Genomic DNA, 17,608 nt, shown 5'->3' with positions numbered 1-17,608 from the left:
CAAACTCCCCAGCGATGTGGTAGAAGCTGAAAGTTTGTGAACATTTAAAAACAGACTGGAGCGGATCCTTGGTTCTCTCAGTTATTAATGGACACCAAACGAGCACGATGGGGCAAATGGCCTCCTCTCGTTTGTAAACTTTCTAATGTTCTTTTGTTCTTAAGAATATCCCAGAAATAAGCGCAGCCCGTTCGAATTGCGTCACTGCGTCATTGCTGCGTGAAACTGCGGGCGTCCGCACGCACTGTAGTCTGAGCCAAATTAGTTAACGTTAGCTAACGCTAGCTGCTAGCTAAGTAATTTGGAAAATTGTAACATTGCTAACATTAGCAATGCTCTTTTGGCTACCAAACGGCTCTTTAACAATAAAGTCAAACAGTTTGCGATAGTTTGACTATGATTTTTGTTAAAACAATTCCAATTAAATTATTACATGAAATCATACTCTACCTTAACCACAATGTATTTAAAAATGCATTGGTTTGTTATGAAAGGAATGCTATTAAACATTTGCATTTAAAGTTTAACTTTTTAATGTATACAAACAAAGTGCATATGAATCTAACCATTCAAAACTAATACAATCTGAACAGCATAACAGCATATTGCACCTTATCAAAGAAAAATAAATAACAATTTGCAAAACAGCAGCATCCCATTAATTGAAATAAATGTAAAAAAGAAGGATGCTAATACACGTGTATTTAAAGTATAACTTTTTTAATGCATATAAGCAAAGTGCATATAAATGTAACAATTCAAAACGAATGCAATCTGACAGACAAAATAGAATATTGCATCATATAATCATTTTCCAGCTGTTGTTTTCACAGCTGTCCTTCCTCTCTCTCCTCGGCTGCTGTGAGTGAGTTGGAATTAGTTAATTCTATTCATGTAAATATTTTGATTATTCATATCTTAATTTGTTTATATGTTTATAAATAGATTCGGGTCCTCTGCTGTGCGAGCTGGCTCTTAGACATATGAGAAGCATACACTATATACTGAGGCTGCATACACTTTTATTATGTATTTAACATTCTCTTTGCTTCAAATCCAAATCACATTTTAAACCATGTGGCTGAGCCTGCGACTCACAAAACTACCTCGGGTAGTCGTTGAATCCATCCAATCAAATTGCAAAGAGGAGGAGGAGTCCGCTTTCAACCGCTCTGCAGGTTTGAAAGAGCGACGGAGGGAATTCGTTTTGAAGGAGGAGAGAAGGATAGAGCCTGTATAACACTATAATACTGCACTTAATACAATGATTAAAACAGTATAACACTGTATGCATGTACGTGTATATGTTTAATATTTAGCTGATTCATCTGTGCAACATTAATCATACAATTGTGCATCGAGTGGCTACATATGTACGCTGTTAAAGTAAGAACCTACAGCATACGGTCTTGCAGTTTTTTTAACATACATGAACACTACTTTAAAGGCTGCATTCAAGCCTGTATTCATACCAATGCAGTCCTTTCTGAGTTCAGCCACACATATGACATATATTCACAATATTCAGTGAAGCTGCGTTTATATTGCATGCAGAGCAGACGCACTGCAATACCCGAGCTCTGAATCTGTGTGAAAACCCCGGTCATCAATACAGCGGTGTAGGCGAGTATATTACCCCAGGTACCCGTGCTTTACGATTACCCCAGGCCAGTCAATAAAGCTTTTCTGACACACCTGTCTGTGATAGTAAAACTAGATGTGCGCTATATTTAACCACATCCATGGCATTGAAACGTGCATTGACATACAGGCTATGGTATAGAGGACAGGAATGACAAACGCTTTCATGAAAGACCTGCTGCTCATACAGGACACGAACTTGAGGTAATGTAGTCTACGTACTCCGTTTTATGCACAATTGTATGATTAATGTTGCACAGATCAATCAGCTAAATATTAAATATACACGTAAATGCATAGTGTTATACTGTTTTAATCATTGTATTAAGTGCAGTATTATAGTGTTATACAGGCTCTATCCTTTCCTTCTCTCCTTCAAAACTAATTCCCTCCATCGCTCTTTCAAACCTGCAGGGCAGTTGGAGGCGGATCCTCATAGACTGTGATGCTTGATTGGTTGAAAGCAGACTCCTCTTCCTTGCAACCTAATTGGATAGATTAGTTTGAGTAGTTTTGCAAGTCACAAACCCTCAGGGATCAGCCATTTTGGCATTAACCATGGAACGGTTCACTGCACCAGCACCATCGTCATCTGGGGTTGTTGTCCAGGCATCGGCATCTCAGCGGTGTCACAGGCCTGCAGAGAGAGCGAGACGGAGCCAGTCCGGTGCATGTGGAAAGCTAAAACTCAAACATCTGTACTCTAGAGACCAGCGTGTCTAGGCCGGGCTTTGCTCCTCAGGAGGCAGAGAGCAGGTCTGAGGTGAGGGTCCGAGGACCTCCGGGCCAAGCATGTTCTCCTCCTCTGTCCCGGAGGCTCTAATTCCCATCATCTCAGGGATTCTTTCCATGACATTTTCCCTCGTGGTATGGGACTGCTGGAGAGTCAGGCCGTGGAGCAGCTGCTCCTGTCCTCCGAACCTGCAACGCTGTCTGAAGCTGTGGCATCTGCCCTGAGGTGGCCAGAGCAGGTTCGTTTCTCTTGTGCTGGCGGTTGGGCGGTTGTCCCCTTGTCGGACCCCTGTGCAGAGCCACTGCCTGTCTTGGTTTTTGATACTCTTTCTATTCGAGCCAGTGCCAGATCTAATGCACCCTCCAGCTGCAATAGTTCTGGGTCTCGCACTTTCACCCCATTCCCATCGCCATCTGCGAGATGCTCTCCGTCACGATGCTGTTCAGCCTGGGGTTTATCGAGGTCCCGATCTCCCTTTCAGCGGGTGTTGGCAAGGCGGGTCTGTTCTTCTGCTCAGGAGGGCGGTTCACCATGGCGGGGCCCGATGTTCTGGACTCTACAACTCTTGAGAGTCGAGGCAGAAGCCCCACTCCCTCCTCCAGCAAAAACAACGACAACGGGCCCCGTCATGGTGAACTGCCCCCCTGAGCAGAACAACAACAGATCTGCCTTGCCAGCACCGACAGGAAGAGACAGCAGAGCTGCGGGAGGCACTGGGCCGAGGGACGTCGTGGCAGAGACCGTCTCACAGATGAAAACTGCCCCCCCGGCAGCAACAGGACGGGGGATGAGAAGGGAATCCCAGAATCGTTGCAGCTGTAGAGTGCATTAGATTGGGTGCTGGATCGGACAAAAGGAAAAGCAAATCCAAAACAAGCAGTGGCTCTGCACAGGGGTCCGACAAGGGGACAACCGCCCAACCGCAAGCACAAAAGAAACGAACCTGCTCTGGCCACCTCAGGGCAGATGCCACAGCTTCAGACAGCGTTGCAGGTTCGGAGGACAGGAGCGGCTGCTCCACGGCCTGACTCTCCAGCAGTCCCATACCTCGAGGGATAAGGTCATGGAAAGAATCCCTGAGATTATGAGAATTAGAGCCTCCGGGACAGAGGAGGAGAACATGCTTGGCCCGGAGGTCATCGGACCCTCACCTCAGACCTGCTCTCTGCCTCCTGAGGAGCAAAGCCCGGCCTAGACACGCTGGTCTCTAGAGTACAGATGTTTGAGTTTTAGCTTTCCACATGCACCAGACTGGCTCCTTCTCGCTCTCTCTGGAGGTCTGTGACACCGCTGAGATGCCGATGCCTGGACAACAACCCCAGATCACGATGGTGCCGGCGCGGTGAACCACAGCCTGCAGAGAGGGGAGATTACACCAGTGACAAAGAGCCGGTCCGGAGTGAAACAGCACTGGAAGCAGAGACAGAGAGCCTCTCAGGCAGAATCACTATATAATGAGACGCACACATTTAATCATGGGGGCCAAACAGGCCATAATACATCAGATTGTGTGCATACTATACTGGATCACAATTATGTATGTATACTGTTTTGGTTTGTGTGTGTACTGTATTGGTTTGTGTGCGAAATGATTTCATGCATGAAAGTGCTTTTGTGCAGCAATACACATCTTGTAGACCAAAATGCACATTTCGTTCACATAATTCCCATTTTGTCACACAAAATGACCTTTATTTGCACATAATGAGTATATTCTACATATACTGCATGATGTGGATACAGTATATCCACATCATGAGTTTGTCCTCCTAAATACTTGCTGTGGATGAAAAGTAAAATGCACTTTGACTTACGTGGACCGAATGAACACCCGAGTCTGCATTATGTCCACAAAATGATGTCCTGTGCACATAATGTAAGAGTTGCATTTCATTTTGTGGACGAAATGAAAACCCTCTTTCATAATGTCCTCCACGAAATGAACTGCAGATACTGTTCTTTTCCTGACAAAATAGGAATTGTGAACAAACTGTACATTTTGGTCGACAAGATCTGTATTGCCACACAAAAACGCTTTCATGCATGAAATTTTGTCTGACACAAACAGCGCCCCATAACTGTCAACCATAGACACGGTGTGAACAATATTTAAAAAGTAATCTGTGATGTCTCGCTCAGATGACATGTCAAGTCATTCAGTAATGTGTTGCTTGAGGACAAAGCTCGCACTGCTGCTTCCGCCTTGATTTTCCTTCGTCCCTAGTCCTGCCCCGCCCAGTTGAGTCACGTGAACAACCGATATGGTACTCACACAAACCAACATAGTACTCACACAAACCATTACAGTACTCACACAAACCAACATAGTACTCACACAAACCAACATAGTACTCACACAAACCATTACAGTACTCACACAAACCATTACAGTACTCACACAAACCAACATAGTACTCACACAAACCAACATAGTACTCACACAAACCATTACAGTACTCACACAAACCAACATAGTACTCACACAAACCATTACAGTATGCATGCAAAGTTGTGAACCAAATATAGTATGCACACAATCTGATGTATTATGGCCTGTTTGGCCCCCATAATACTGAGATGAACGCACTATATTCTGAGACACAATCTGGAGTGTGTATAGTGTATGTACCATGGGGTGAATTATGTCCCTAACGGCGCCCCCCCATACTACTGCCTGGAATTCCAACACGTTGAAACGGAGAGCCCCTCGGGGGGAGGGGCCGGGCCCATGCATTAGGCCTGCAGGAAGCGGACCATGGCTTCTGCTGCCTTCTTCTTGACCCTTGAATCTTGGTCCTTTAGAAGGCGAGAGAGACCTGTGACGAGAGGAAAATGCTGTAGATACACTTTGCTTGGCAGATTCACTGATGAATGATAGGGTCTCAAATCAAAAGCTTTTGATTCTTTCATGTTTTATAAACTGTGAAAACTTCTGGCATCAGAGTAATAGCAAAAACACTGCCGTCAAAGTGATGAACTAGAGACGTTCACGTACCTTTGTTGAGTCTCATCCTAGGAATTAAGTTGAAGAAGCCTTTCTCCGTCTTCTCAAGAAGAGCCCCTGACACAGAAGAACAACAGGTGTGAGACAGTGCGACTGCTTTACATAGTGGGACAGAAGCTTTCTTGACAGAGCTCTGTTGCTCTGGCTCTCTTACCGATGAACACAGCAGCACTCGCTCTGAGCTCTGGGTCACGGCTCTTCTGGTAGCGTAGGACAACGTCCCGGTACACCCCCATCGCACCGGGGAAGGTCTGTTGCTAAGAGTAAAACAACATCTTTCAGCGGAAATACAAGAACCAGTGGTCTGAAAACAGCATCAGACAACCAGGCTTGGAAAACATTCCCACACATGATGAGCGGAACCCAAACAGAATGCCAAGAGGAAAGTCGTGAACAGCGACTTACAAGGACAGCGGTCACCTCCTTGATGAAGGAGGGGAGTTCCAAGGGCACTCGTCCAAAGTGCTCCTCAATCAGACTGGTGAAGGCTGTGCGATTCAGAGCTGGCGCACACTGCTGCAGAGTCCGCTGGCAGGCCTGGGGTGGGAAGAGTCATATCACACTGAGTAATACAAAGAGAGCTGCCATTTGTTCTTTGCTCAGAGGTCGTCAGGTTGGCTGTATGGTCTTTACCCCCGTTATATTCAATTTCCACATGGTGCCATTTAAAAACATACCACTGTGGGTCTTCACTGCCCAGCGTATTTACCTGGGAGACTGCTGGGTTGGAGTCCTCGAGGTGGAGCAGCAGCCTGGCCAGGGAGCCGTGACACTGCTTCTTTAATACTTCATTCCCAACAGCCCTCTTCACTAGCGCTCCCAGCAGAACCACCGTGGCCCTGCGGATCTCCGGGTCCGCCTGCAACACAAGCACATGGACAGACGCGGCACGTCAGCACTGGCCTGTCCTCATTCGGTAATACAGCTTGAAGTAAATGAGTAGAAAGGCGTACGAGGAGCTACACTTAAACTCCACAGAAGAATGTGGTCGACATCACAGCGAGTGGGAGAATGACCAGATCCAAGAAAAAACATAATCTTCACAATGAAACCAAGGAAACATTCTAAGACATACCTTTTCTATGCAAACCTTTGCCTGGTGGTAAACTTTGGGGATAAGTTTCTTGACTGTTCCATTCTCACAAAACTGGAGGCTGGTGCCCAAACCAGAGATGGCCCTCAAGATAACTGGCTTTCCTTGCTCCTCCGACATGGAAAGGGCACCGGTCATCTGCTCCAGTTGCTTTGTAGCGTATCTGTGAATCTGAGCAGAGAAGAGGGCCGTGCTCAGCCTCCATCTACACAAATATGCTGTCAACCGACCAGAGACTCATCCAATTCCGACATTAGACTCCAAAACTACTCTAGTCATTTCTCTTTACCTCCTTCTTGGGCAGAGTCTGCAGCCCTCGCACTGCCAGACTGTCAATGTCCTCCAAGGACTCTCCACAGATCGCCAACAGCCTCTCCATGACGCCTGGTGACCAGATGTGATCAGTCAGGTGTGGGTGTTGCAGAAGCTTTGAAAAGGGAAGACATGGGTAAGTCTGAGACACTGCAGGATCAATTGCTTGGAGCAGGAAGACATTTAAAAGCGTTTGAAAAGATCACGAAAATCCTGCTGGAGAAAGGACTGCATCGGACTGCAATACTGTGCCGGACAAAATACATTCATTTTTTGGGGAATAAATACATGCAAACATGAAAGACTATGATCAAACATCCTGGAGTGAAATTAAATGTCCCAATGTCTTGAGAAATCTCTCAAAATACTTTAAATGTCTATAGTTTAATACTGAGTAACTTATGGATCCCAAAGTGTTGTAGCTGTATTTATATATACATTTATTAGTTGTTCTTAAGAAACTACATATACAGGCTGTGACTGTATATTTAGTACTGTATATTTCATGATATGCTAAGAGGCTACACAGGACAGATTTAAACACACGCCCACTTTATTTAATAATGCAATTTTATTCTCCCACAGATGGATAATAAGGGAAATATCTAGGATATTTAAGGTATATTATTAACTAGATGAAATGGGAGTAGATGCGACAATTTTCTAACAAATACCATCATGTTTTTAAGTGATGTAATTTGTTTTATAAATATTTTTTCATTACGTCCTGGTTTCTACACCTTTGGTGTCTCACATTCACTTCCTAGGGCAGCTGTACCTCACGGCAATGAATATAAACTCTGGCGTACAGTTACAGTTACACGGTTACAGCCCGGCCATGCGGAGTTGCACCTAAACGTGGCCAGTGGAAACGAAGTATAATTTGGTTATATGAAAGTCCGGGGAGATGACACTCACAGCAGAGAAGAAATCCACCACGCAGATCTTCTGGCTCTCTCCCATGCTGCTGTACCGCTCACAGAGGGAAGTTACCACAGCAGGCATGCCAGGGGCATCGAACCTCAACAGCGCCCTGTCGTTCAACAGAACAAAGTAATTTATTTTGCAACTTTTTCTCTAGCTAATTACGGTTTATCCATTTGTCCCTGCTAGGGGTTTGATTATTATCAACCTGGATGAGTCGTCTAAAATTGCCCTCTGAAAGGGTGTCTATGGAAAGTTGGTGGCCCTATTAATCATGTATTAATAAATGTCTGTAGAACAGTTCTTTGGATCTGCTCGGGGCCTAATGCTTGAGCCCAGCTTGTCTTACCTGGTCAGCAGGAAGATCCCCTCAGGCTCCCGACCTGGTTCCCTGAGCAGTTCCCATACTCTGTCCCGGTCCATGTGCTGAAGGACATCGCTCAACTGTGCTTGAGACAGCACAGCCTTCAGGGCGTCCACAGCGGTGCTGGAGAGAGAGCGGGACCATATCACTGGACTGGGCGTCGGAGAAAAATTTGTGCAAGTATAATAACGGACGACAGTTTTCTGGTGTGATTCACCGCTGGCTCCCCAACACAAACTCTTACCTCCTGACACTGAGGCCTGCGTCCAGAGCTGGACTCTCAGGACCCAGAAGGGGCAACAGGCCAGCGAAGAGCTCCACAAAGTGCGTGTTCAAAGCCTCCAGGCTGTTCTCAGACAGGAAGTCCACTACAGCACGGGCCTGACCAAGGCAAAGAGAAGCAGATTAAAAACGAGTCCAGAAGGGACAGTTCCGGGCCGTGCCCTCGTCATGTTGGGCTTTCTAGTCACTTACCGCCACGGCTTGCCCTGTACTAGCCAAGGCCATCAGCTCGCTCAGTGGCCAGAGACCCCTGCTGATGGCCAGGATGGCCCCCCACAGCTTGACACACCACTTCTGCTGCTGAACGGTGCTGGAAAACAATCAAACACGCATTATGTGCTGACCTACAGTAAGTGACTGACCGTCTCTCCCCCTTAATAGGAAAGAGAGGCCGACACACGATAGAATTAAGCTTGGGATCATGAGCAGGTGGACATTGCGTGGCTCTGATTGTCTAGGTAATCCAGGATAACTGCGTGAGTCGTGACATCTGACAAATAACGAAGGCATGATTGTCGAAGCTTTTTAAAAAACATTTTACAAGGTGTGGGACTTCAATCATGTTTGATCCCTCAGAGAATGTTCTTCACAGGCCAGTTTAGATTCATAAATCCCACCTGTCAGCAGACGAGTAGTTGATGAGGGAGTTGACGACCGTCACACTGTCCAGTCGGAACAGTTGGAGAACACCCTCCTTCGCGCTCTCTCTCACCCTCTCTTCCGCATCCCTCAAGCCCAGAAATGCATGGAGCACCTGAGGAAGCTATAGCACAAAGGAGAGAGCAGGTTATAATCCAAAAATGGTTTCCCTGCATACACTCCTATTTCTGCCTGCAAAAGATTCTATAAAAAGTCAGATTGGAGGACTTCTAAGGCTCTTATTCCCTAACAGGGTTGCTGCATATTGGGTTGGGTGGTTCAAGCTGCAAGACAGACGTGTGGCCTGAGCTGAACTTGCTGTCCAGCTGACCAGAAGCCCAAACACTTGCTATACAGAAGTTCAGAGCTGTAACTGACGCTATAACATTAAAGCACTGTTCCTCTCACCAATCCAGTGAGCTCAGTGGGGTGAGCTTCCAAGATGCTGCACAAGAGAGTGCAGGACCCCTGGGCAGAGCTGGTCTGGTTGTCTTTGAGTCCTTGACGCAAACCCTCAATCAGTCTCTCCTTCTCCTGCCGAGGGAAACACTTGCCGACGATCTGAAACACAGAAACGCACTCACCGCTCAGTCATCAACCCAGCGCAGACACTCTTAAAGTCACCGTCAACTCATTAGACTATGCAGTTGCTACAAGCGTGTTACAGACGTGCCTCAGCGCATGACTCTGGAATCTGTAGAAGGCAGACTGTAGACACGACAGGCATGGAGGCACGGTTTTACCTGGAGGAGAGCAGCACAGGTGTCCGGGACAGAGCGGCTCCGTTCAATACATCGGATCAGGTCTTCCAACTTGTTCCTGCCAAATTCAAAACCTGTAAAGAAAAAAAAAATGAAAACCTAAAACTTTGTACACTGATAGAAACAGACACACAATGTAAAGTGCAAACTAATTACTGTCTGCAGTACTTTACAGAACTGTTCACTTCATAGCAACACACTCAGTACCTCCTGTACGCAGCCAATGGTCCAGAAGGACTCTGATGCAATGTGCTGCCTTTCCCCTGATCACCGGCTCCGGGTCAAAGCATCGTGGAACTAGGGATGCCAGCAGTTGGCCTAATGGGAAGCTCCCTTGCACCTGTTGAAAAGAACAGACACCCGGAGATCAGTGCAAAGCCCAGTTTCATGCCCCAGCATCGCCACCCTCAAAGACACCCGCCCACCGTGTGAAAATCAACATGGAAACACCGAGCCACACTGAGAGGCCTGAATCCTGGCTCACCTGCATGGATTCAGCCTCCATCCAGTAACCTTCCAGGAGAGCGGTGATCATCGCCATGGCCCTAATTCGTTTGACATCAATTACAGACAAGCCCAATGCCTGCAGCGGCTGAGGAGGGAGGGATGACAGAGGAGAGGGAAAAAAAGTGAACAGAAAAACACATTTAAAAGATTTATCAATGTAAGGACTTAACTCTTTAAGGAACAGAGGGACACAAGCTATGACTTATATAGAAATGTTAGGTTGATTCCAAGATTTGAGGTCATAATTTGTACAAGGATACAGTGATCTGTCCAGCCTAACTGACTGAACCTACGCAATCAGCCTTGCCCCGTCTCTTGAACAGCCCAAAACTCGATGGTCACTCTGCTTTAAGGCAAGGTAAAGGGTCTCACCTTCAGCAGCTCCAGGAGGGTGTCGGGGGTGAAGTCCAGCCGTAGCATGGCTCTGAGCAGGGCAGAGAGACTCCTTGCATTGGCAGAGTACACCTCCTAGACAAGACAGCAATCAAATACAATGTACACTATCTGTGTGACAGATGTGAATGGAACATTTGTAATCACATTCATGTCGATATATTCATGTGAACAGTTCTTGATGATGATGAGCACTACTACACTCTTACAACTCTGAGTATTGTAGACAATCTCTGCTCCCTGGACTCCTGTTTCTCGCAGGAGATACAGCACAGATGATTGCATAGTATTGTTCATTCACCAACATTATTATTATTATTAAACACTGAGAAATGTTATTTTCAGCTTTGGAAATGTTTAAATATTCATTATCAATTGAAAGTGTCAAAACAGATCCTTACCTGGAGTGAATCCCCATTGGGGGCCAGCCAGGGAAGAGTTAAGACATCCTCGACAATCAGCCACACAAGATGCAGCTGCTGTCTCCTGAGGAAGGGCTTGGCTCGGCTGGGGAAACGAGAGAGAGTGTGCGGTTATAGGAACTTCAGCAGAGCACACAAATCTAATCCCTGTTGCTTTAAATTGATCATTTCAGCCAAAACATTGAACTAATGAAACCCATCACATTTTCATAATATAAGACCCACCCAAATTCTGGTCTAGGTTTTCTATACCCATTTACTGTGAGGCTTGTTAGTCAACAGAACACATTTCAGGGTTCTCAATGTTTCAGGCGAGTGGTGCGTCACATGGGGGAAAAGAAACCAGGCCCTGACTGACTATCAAGAGTTGAAACACATCTCAGCCATGTGGCTACAGGGACAGTTACCTCAGGATGGTGCACGTGTCCAGCGCCCGCTGGCAGAGGGACGGGCTGGAACTGTCTGTGGGCCGATCCTTGATCAAGGTCTGAGGGGGTGGAAAAAAACAGGTTTCTGACACTTTCACATCATGGTATTTGTGACTGATGACACAACATACTTAAGGCGGTGCCAGTGCCAGGTGACAATACTCACAGGAGACTGATCTTTCCCAGCACACAAGGAAACCCTACTTACCACCAGCTCACCCAGAAGCTCCTCTTTGAAAGGGAAGGTGAGTCCAGCGTCCTTGACTGTCCGTGCCATGAGGCCGAGACTGACGCACACGCTCGCTCTGACTGTGGGGTCCTGGGTGAGAAAGAGCACAGCATCTCAGTCTCTGGAGGTTGTCATGCACAATCACACTGGTTTCCTTGTTTAAGATATCTTTTGCCTACCTCGGACCTGAAGAAGGCACTCATTTTGGGCAAAATGTCAAACTCAAGGACCTCTTCAACGTCTGATTTAGGGCTCATGCGGGCTATGAACCCATAGCACAGTACCACTCTGCTGAGCACATTGGTCTGCCGGAGAAAATGGATAAGGTTAACCAAGATTGGAGGAACTTCATTTGGACTTGAAGGCAATTGCTAAATACTATATGAAAACAGGAAGATACAGGAGAACATGAAACAGAACCTACAATGATCAAATGTTAATTTACCCAGGACTGTAACATGTACAGATCCATCTGGGCTTAAATAGTGTCAGCAGTTTCACATCTTAAAAAACACAATTGCTATTCTGTAGGCATGTGTGAACAAAACGATTTTGTACCTTATTCCTGAAGTCTCCCTCCAAGTTTGGGATGGAGACAGGCATCTCAGAGAGTCCGACAGAAATGATTGACACTATCAATCTCTCAACATCAGGAAGTGGTTCGTTTCTGGCCACTGTCTCCACTGCCTCGAGAATCACAAGGCGATCTTCTGAAGCCACCTATTACAAGAGGAAGAAAAGGAAAAAAAGAATACCCTCTGTGTTGGTTTCCAGTCCGGGCAAATGACAGATTGACAGTCTTATACTAACTTTAGATTACTTTGATCTTCATTTGAACCCTGTTCTTTAAAACAGTCCAGTGAAATGATACATATTTGGACAGTGACACACTTTTTTAGCTCTGTACCCCAGCCTATTGGATTTTACCGTGTAGGAATTACGGCCCTTTTTATACATTGCCCCCCATTTTAGGGGATCAGGTCATGGTCATTGGTCAAATCCAATGTGCTGGAGTACAGAGCTAAAACAACAAAAATGGTGTCAATGTCCAAATACTTGTGTGCTGCACTGTATATGCAAGTGTATACTTAATACATTAAAAAAAATATATATATATATATATGTAGTGTTATGTTGGGTGTATTTGGATAAGAGCATTTGGGCTCTGAGCTGAAGCACTGATCCAAAGAAGACCTCTCCCCCCCAAAGTTATCAGATTTCCTTAGCTCTTCAGCTTGGAACTGGTTTGCATCAAAGTGACAGTTTTGGGGAGGATGGCACCGAGAAGAGGCCAAATAGTTTGGAATCCTGCTATGAGATGTCTGGAGAAAGGGGCCTGTAGGTGATAAAAACTCTTTGAAGTGGACGAGAGCCGAAATCCCGACATAGAGCTACGAACCCAGGCCAACCGGCATTTCCAAAAGATGGCATGGATTGACATCAGTCATAAATCAAGCCCCCCTCCAATAGGACACTGGGGGCTGAAACCGAAATCCAATCTCAAGAACTCAGGAACCAATCACCTATTGATCTGACAGACTATAAGGAACAGCGGACAGTCTTTCTTTCTCTCTCTCTCTCTCTCACCTAAACCAGAAACTCGCTGCCACAGCTCAACCTGTAGCTCTGTTGCCAGAACCAGAACCAGAACCCAACTAAGTCTTTGCCGGCAACAGAAGAGTTAAACTGGGAGAAGGAGATTGAGCCGTACGAAGAATTCTTTTAAAGGACTTTATTAAATAAAGAACTTTACAGACTGCGCTGCCCGCCTGTGCCCACCTGATCAGTGGAGTTTTACAGCTGGACAATTGACTAAGTCGACTGTATACGAAAGTGTCAGTCATTTAAATAGCTATTTGAGTCTTAAGAAACTTGACCCTTGGAACAAACAGGGCCCTGCTTTCCTCAAAGACTTCGTCTTCAAGTAACTACGGTGGAACCCCTGCTTACAAAGAAGATTTTGTGCACAACCTTGGAGCCTTCAAACCAGTGGAAAATCTGTTTGGAAACGACTCTACATTCACGAAACCCCAACTTCCAGGTGCATCGACTGAGTGGAAGTTCTTGGACAAAGCCGAACCGGACTGCCTTTGTTCCAAACCACACGGACCTCGTGCCGTGTGCTGTTATCTGAGCCCGAAGACAGAGAGGCCTCTCTGCGACGAAGTTCAGATAAGTTTAACAGTTTGGAGTTCATGATTCATGACATTTGAGAAATCAATTAGAAATGTTAATCTGTGATTCATAACTCTAGAATGTGTAATATCATTTAGTTTTCTTAAATATAAATGTGTGTTGCATTAAACTGTTTTGTTGATAATTTTAGAAATAAAATCTGTCAACGCCGAGAAATATCTTCTCATTCCTGTTTAACTGTTTAGTCTGAAATTGATACAAGTTAATAGACATTAGATTATTGGTGGCCCTGCCTATCCTTAATCATTGAATAATAATCAGTTAAGGGAAATTGTGGTAACAAGTAATGATAGGATCTTTCTCGGCACCTAAACGTAAATGAGACTGATATATATATAACGAGAAGTTACCTGACATAAATACTAACCTGCGTAGTTATTTAATGTCTGACTAATAATACTAACGAGAGACTCACCTTCGTATTACTAACCGGTATTGTAGTCAATGTTTTTATAACCATTTTTGTTTAACGATTTGTGTTATCATATGCGATACCATGGTCCTTGATTTGGTCACGGAAGTGATTTGTCTTTGATTTGTTGATCTAGAGTTGAATTTTAATTAGTTTTTCCCTTTTGTATAATTAGTGTAGTGCTACATTTAGTCTTTGTTTTGAATACATTTGACAATTTATATCTTTGGAATTGGTGTCTGCGTCCAATTATTACAGAAATTGAGTTCTACAAGATTCCAGGATTCGTGATAAGGTGATACTATAAATTTACTTCTTTAATTGAAATTTATAAGTGTACCTTACGCTACACATATATACATATATATATATATATAAATGCATCAAAAAGTGTGTGGGGGGTAAGCTTTGTTGAGGCTGTACTTTACCTGAGGTTTGTTGGCCAGGTACTCCTCAAAGAATGGCAACTTATTTCGAAGACATTTCTCGAGGCAGTCTAACTGACTTTGAAGGTCCGCTTCCTCATCTGCATCACAGGAAGAAGAAGTGTTGCCTGGAAGAGAGACGCACATCAGTTCTGTCAGAAGATATTCAGACACAGTGACTGTACTCCCGATGTTCATTTTGATTCCCTATGCCTATGCCACCAGGGAATTATGGCTGTCTTCGCACTTCAGAGATTGTGTGGGTATTATTAAACAAAAGCCCATGTTTAGTTGTGTTCTTTATTTAAAAGTTATCTTACAGAATAGGTCAAGCGAAGGAGAATGACAGACTCCTACAGAAACACATGGCATCCCAAAGCCGTTACATAATAAAAACATTTTACCTTGTTTTACCATCCTCTTCATTTGTTATTCTTCTGCATAATACAATATAAAAACACAGTTAAGCAAAGCAAAAACAAATTTAAGCAACGGACTAATTTGTTAAATCATTGAGAACCCGTGCAAATGAGGGTGATATACTCATTAGCAAAATGAATAACTAATTAAAAATGTGTTAAAAGAATGTTAAAACAAATATGTACATGATTCCATTATTCACATTGATTTTATATATTGAATTGGAGTGTAAAAAATAAATACAGTATCAATGCATTCTGCTAGTACAGTAACACCCTATCAGGCCATATTTAGAACAAATTACACTGACACAAGATGACCATATTGCATTTTGTTTTCAAATACATATATATATATATATATATATATATATATAGTTATAATTAGAAAATACTTTGCAAATCTCATTTCATTTCCTTCAAAATCAACATTTCCAATAGAAAACTACAGGTAAGTCGCGTAAGCTGCATTTCTTGTCAGTAGGATATTACAATAGTATCATCAATTAAAGCGGAGCTGCTTATAACTTCTAAACTGCAAATGACCAATACAATGCCCTACTAAATCTATCCGATGATAAGATATTAATACACAAACAGAACAAAAATAAATTAAATACAATCTCACCAACTCCAGAATAGGTTCTTCTGACTGAAAGCACAGCTAATGATTCTTTGCCAGCGTTTTATATGCTATTGTTTGCAAGGCATGCTATGATGACGTAACAATTGCCCAGTGTCACAGTGTCAGTATAACCATAACGATGATGATGATGATGATGATGAAGAAGATTATATCGCATAAACATGCGATATAATCTTCATCATCATCATCATCGTCATCGTTATACTGACACTGTATATGCATTGATAAATAAATAACGCGTGAAAAACATGAATTATTGAGTAATGCGTTTCACTTCCGGACTGACGTAAGTCACCCTCTACCCACAATGAAAAGCAACTGTCGGAAATATACAGCAGTACCATTATATGACAACATTCAGATTGTATTATAATATGATTAAATTGTGTTTAAATTGCCAAAATGCTGTTCTTTGGAAAATAAAAACAAAATACGTGATATTATCGTAAAAAACACACACATAATCAACTGTACATATACAAAGAATAGCCTACATTATATGTCACAACACATAGGCATATAACGAAATACCAGTTTATTTGTGGAATACAAATGAATGTGTCAAAAACAAATATCTTCACGACTGTAATAGCCTACAGACACAATACTGCTAAGTGTATCTGTATAATAATGAATTCAAAAGATCTCACCGAGAGCTGATTCATTTTGTATACACGTCGGCTGTCTCGTCTGCCTGCACGGCAACGCCTGCGCTTTAATGTCCGCCATGTTCACTTGACACGTACAATCTAACCGCTCCTTCTGGGCTGTTCTGGGGTCCCAAATACCATGTTTTTATCATGTCCTTATTGCCAGAGTTTGTCCACACGGTCAAAACAAAAGAGCGATTTTCCAAGTTGCGGTAAAGGCTCTTGTTCTTTCCTTTATTATCCTTTTTGGGGGATCGCAAGATCTGTCGGTTGATGTCGACCTAAACCTCATTCAAACTCGTAAACTGGCCATAATCGCTGGCCCCACCCGCGAAACTCACGATTAATCGCCCGCGGTCCGCGCTTTCTGAGCTCGCTGGCTTGCCATACTCGCGACCAGGGTTGGCAGATTGGGGGGAAATCAAAGCCATGGGGGGAAAAATAGGGGAAAGATTTCATGGGGGATAATATTTTTCAGATGGGGGGATTCAGATTGAAATGGGGGATTTCTGTAATATTTTATTCATATTTTTCATTCTTTCTACTAGTTATGATTATGTTATGATTTCACTTCCTATGCAGACAGGCTTAAAGGGGCTGTAGAGTCAGGGAAGGAGAAGTGCAAGGCGATGCTGGTGCAGATGGCACATCAACTGAAGGCTCGACTGCCACCCAACATCAACATACTGGAAAAACTGGACATGCTGCACCCAAAAGAGGCATTATCACAGATCAAGAGACCCATCACAGCTATTGCGAACGAATTCCAGGTGGTATGCAAGCCAAGACATAGGAGGAACTGAACAACACTGGTCCAATTTAACCAACAAGGCCTGGAACAAAACAGCTGATGAGTCATCCTTCTGGATTGGGGTGTGCGAAGACACGGATGCTGCCGGGAACAAGCAGTGTGGTAGTGAGCTTGCCCTCACCATGTTAACTCTACCAATTTCAACTGCAGCAATGGAACTACTTTCAGCACTGTCACACTGATGAAAACAAAACTAAGAAACAGACTTCAGTCCAAGACTTTGGAAAGTCTGCTGCAAGTCACATACTGCTCGGAGTGGAAGGGACAGGACTGCAGGAGCTTTCAGCCAACTCCACAGATGCTGCAGAAGTTGAACA

The 17,608-nt window shown here is 44.1% G+C and overlaps 1 protein-coding gene across 1 annotated transcript; it reads right to left on the bottom strand.

Annotated features, from left to right (window-relative positions):
• Positions 1-4,928: 4,928 nt before the first annotated feature.
• Positions 4,929-15,877, bottom strand: LOC136760056 (maestro heat-like repeat-containing protein family member 1). Its single transcript, XM_066715301.1, has 25 exons — positions 15,813-15,877; positions 15,170-15,202; positions 14,769-14,893; positions 12,291-12,452; positions 11,912-12,037; positions 11,712-11,822; positions 11,483-11,562; positions 11,055-11,160; positions 10,633-10,728; positions 10,238-10,345; positions 9,961-10,093; positions 9,736-9,827; positions 9,401-9,553; positions 8,971-9,116; positions 8,546-8,663; positions 8,316-8,452; positions 8,057-8,194; positions 7,702-7,816; positions 6,761-6,898; positions 6,454-6,642; positions 6,088-6,237; positions 5,784-5,915; positions 5,533-5,635; positions 5,370-5,435; positions 4,929-5,190 (listed from the first exon to the last, which is right to left on the bottom strand). The coding sequence occupies exons 2-25, from the start codon at positions 15,189-15,191 to the stop codon at positions 5,108-5,110; spliced, it is 2,829 nt and encodes a 942-aa protein (XP_066571398.1). The 5' UTR covers positions 15,192-15,202; positions 15,813-15,877; the 3' UTR covers positions 4,929-5,107.
• Positions 15,878-17,608: the final 1,731 nt, after the last annotated feature.

This window comes from Amia ocellicauda, chromosome 1 (genome assembly GCF_036373705.1).
Source record: "Amia ocellicauda isolate fAmiCal2 chromosome 1, fAmiCal2.hap1, whole genome shotgun sequence".
NCBI classification, from domain to species: domain Eukaryota; kingdom Metazoa; phylum Chordata; class Actinopteri; order Amiiformes; family Amiidae; genus Amia; species Amia ocellicauda.
The sequence above is the reverse complement of the archived record's forward strand: the minus strand, read 5'-3'. Positions and strand labels throughout refer to the sequence as shown.

Excerpts from the sequence above, each read along its gene's own strand:
- LOC136760056 (XM_066715301.1), bottom strand. The coding sequence starts at position 15,191 with ATGAAGAGGATGGTAAAACAAG. Across the intron at positions 12,038-12,290 it reads AGGGAGACTTCAGGAATAAG|ACCAATGTGCTCAGCAGAGT; the intron begins GTACAAAATCGT and ends TTTCTCCGGCAG. Across the intron at positions 5,916-6,087 it reads CCAACCCAGCAGTCTCCCAG|GCCTGCCAGCGGACTCTGCA; the intron begins GTAAATACGCTG and ends TTCCCACCCCAG.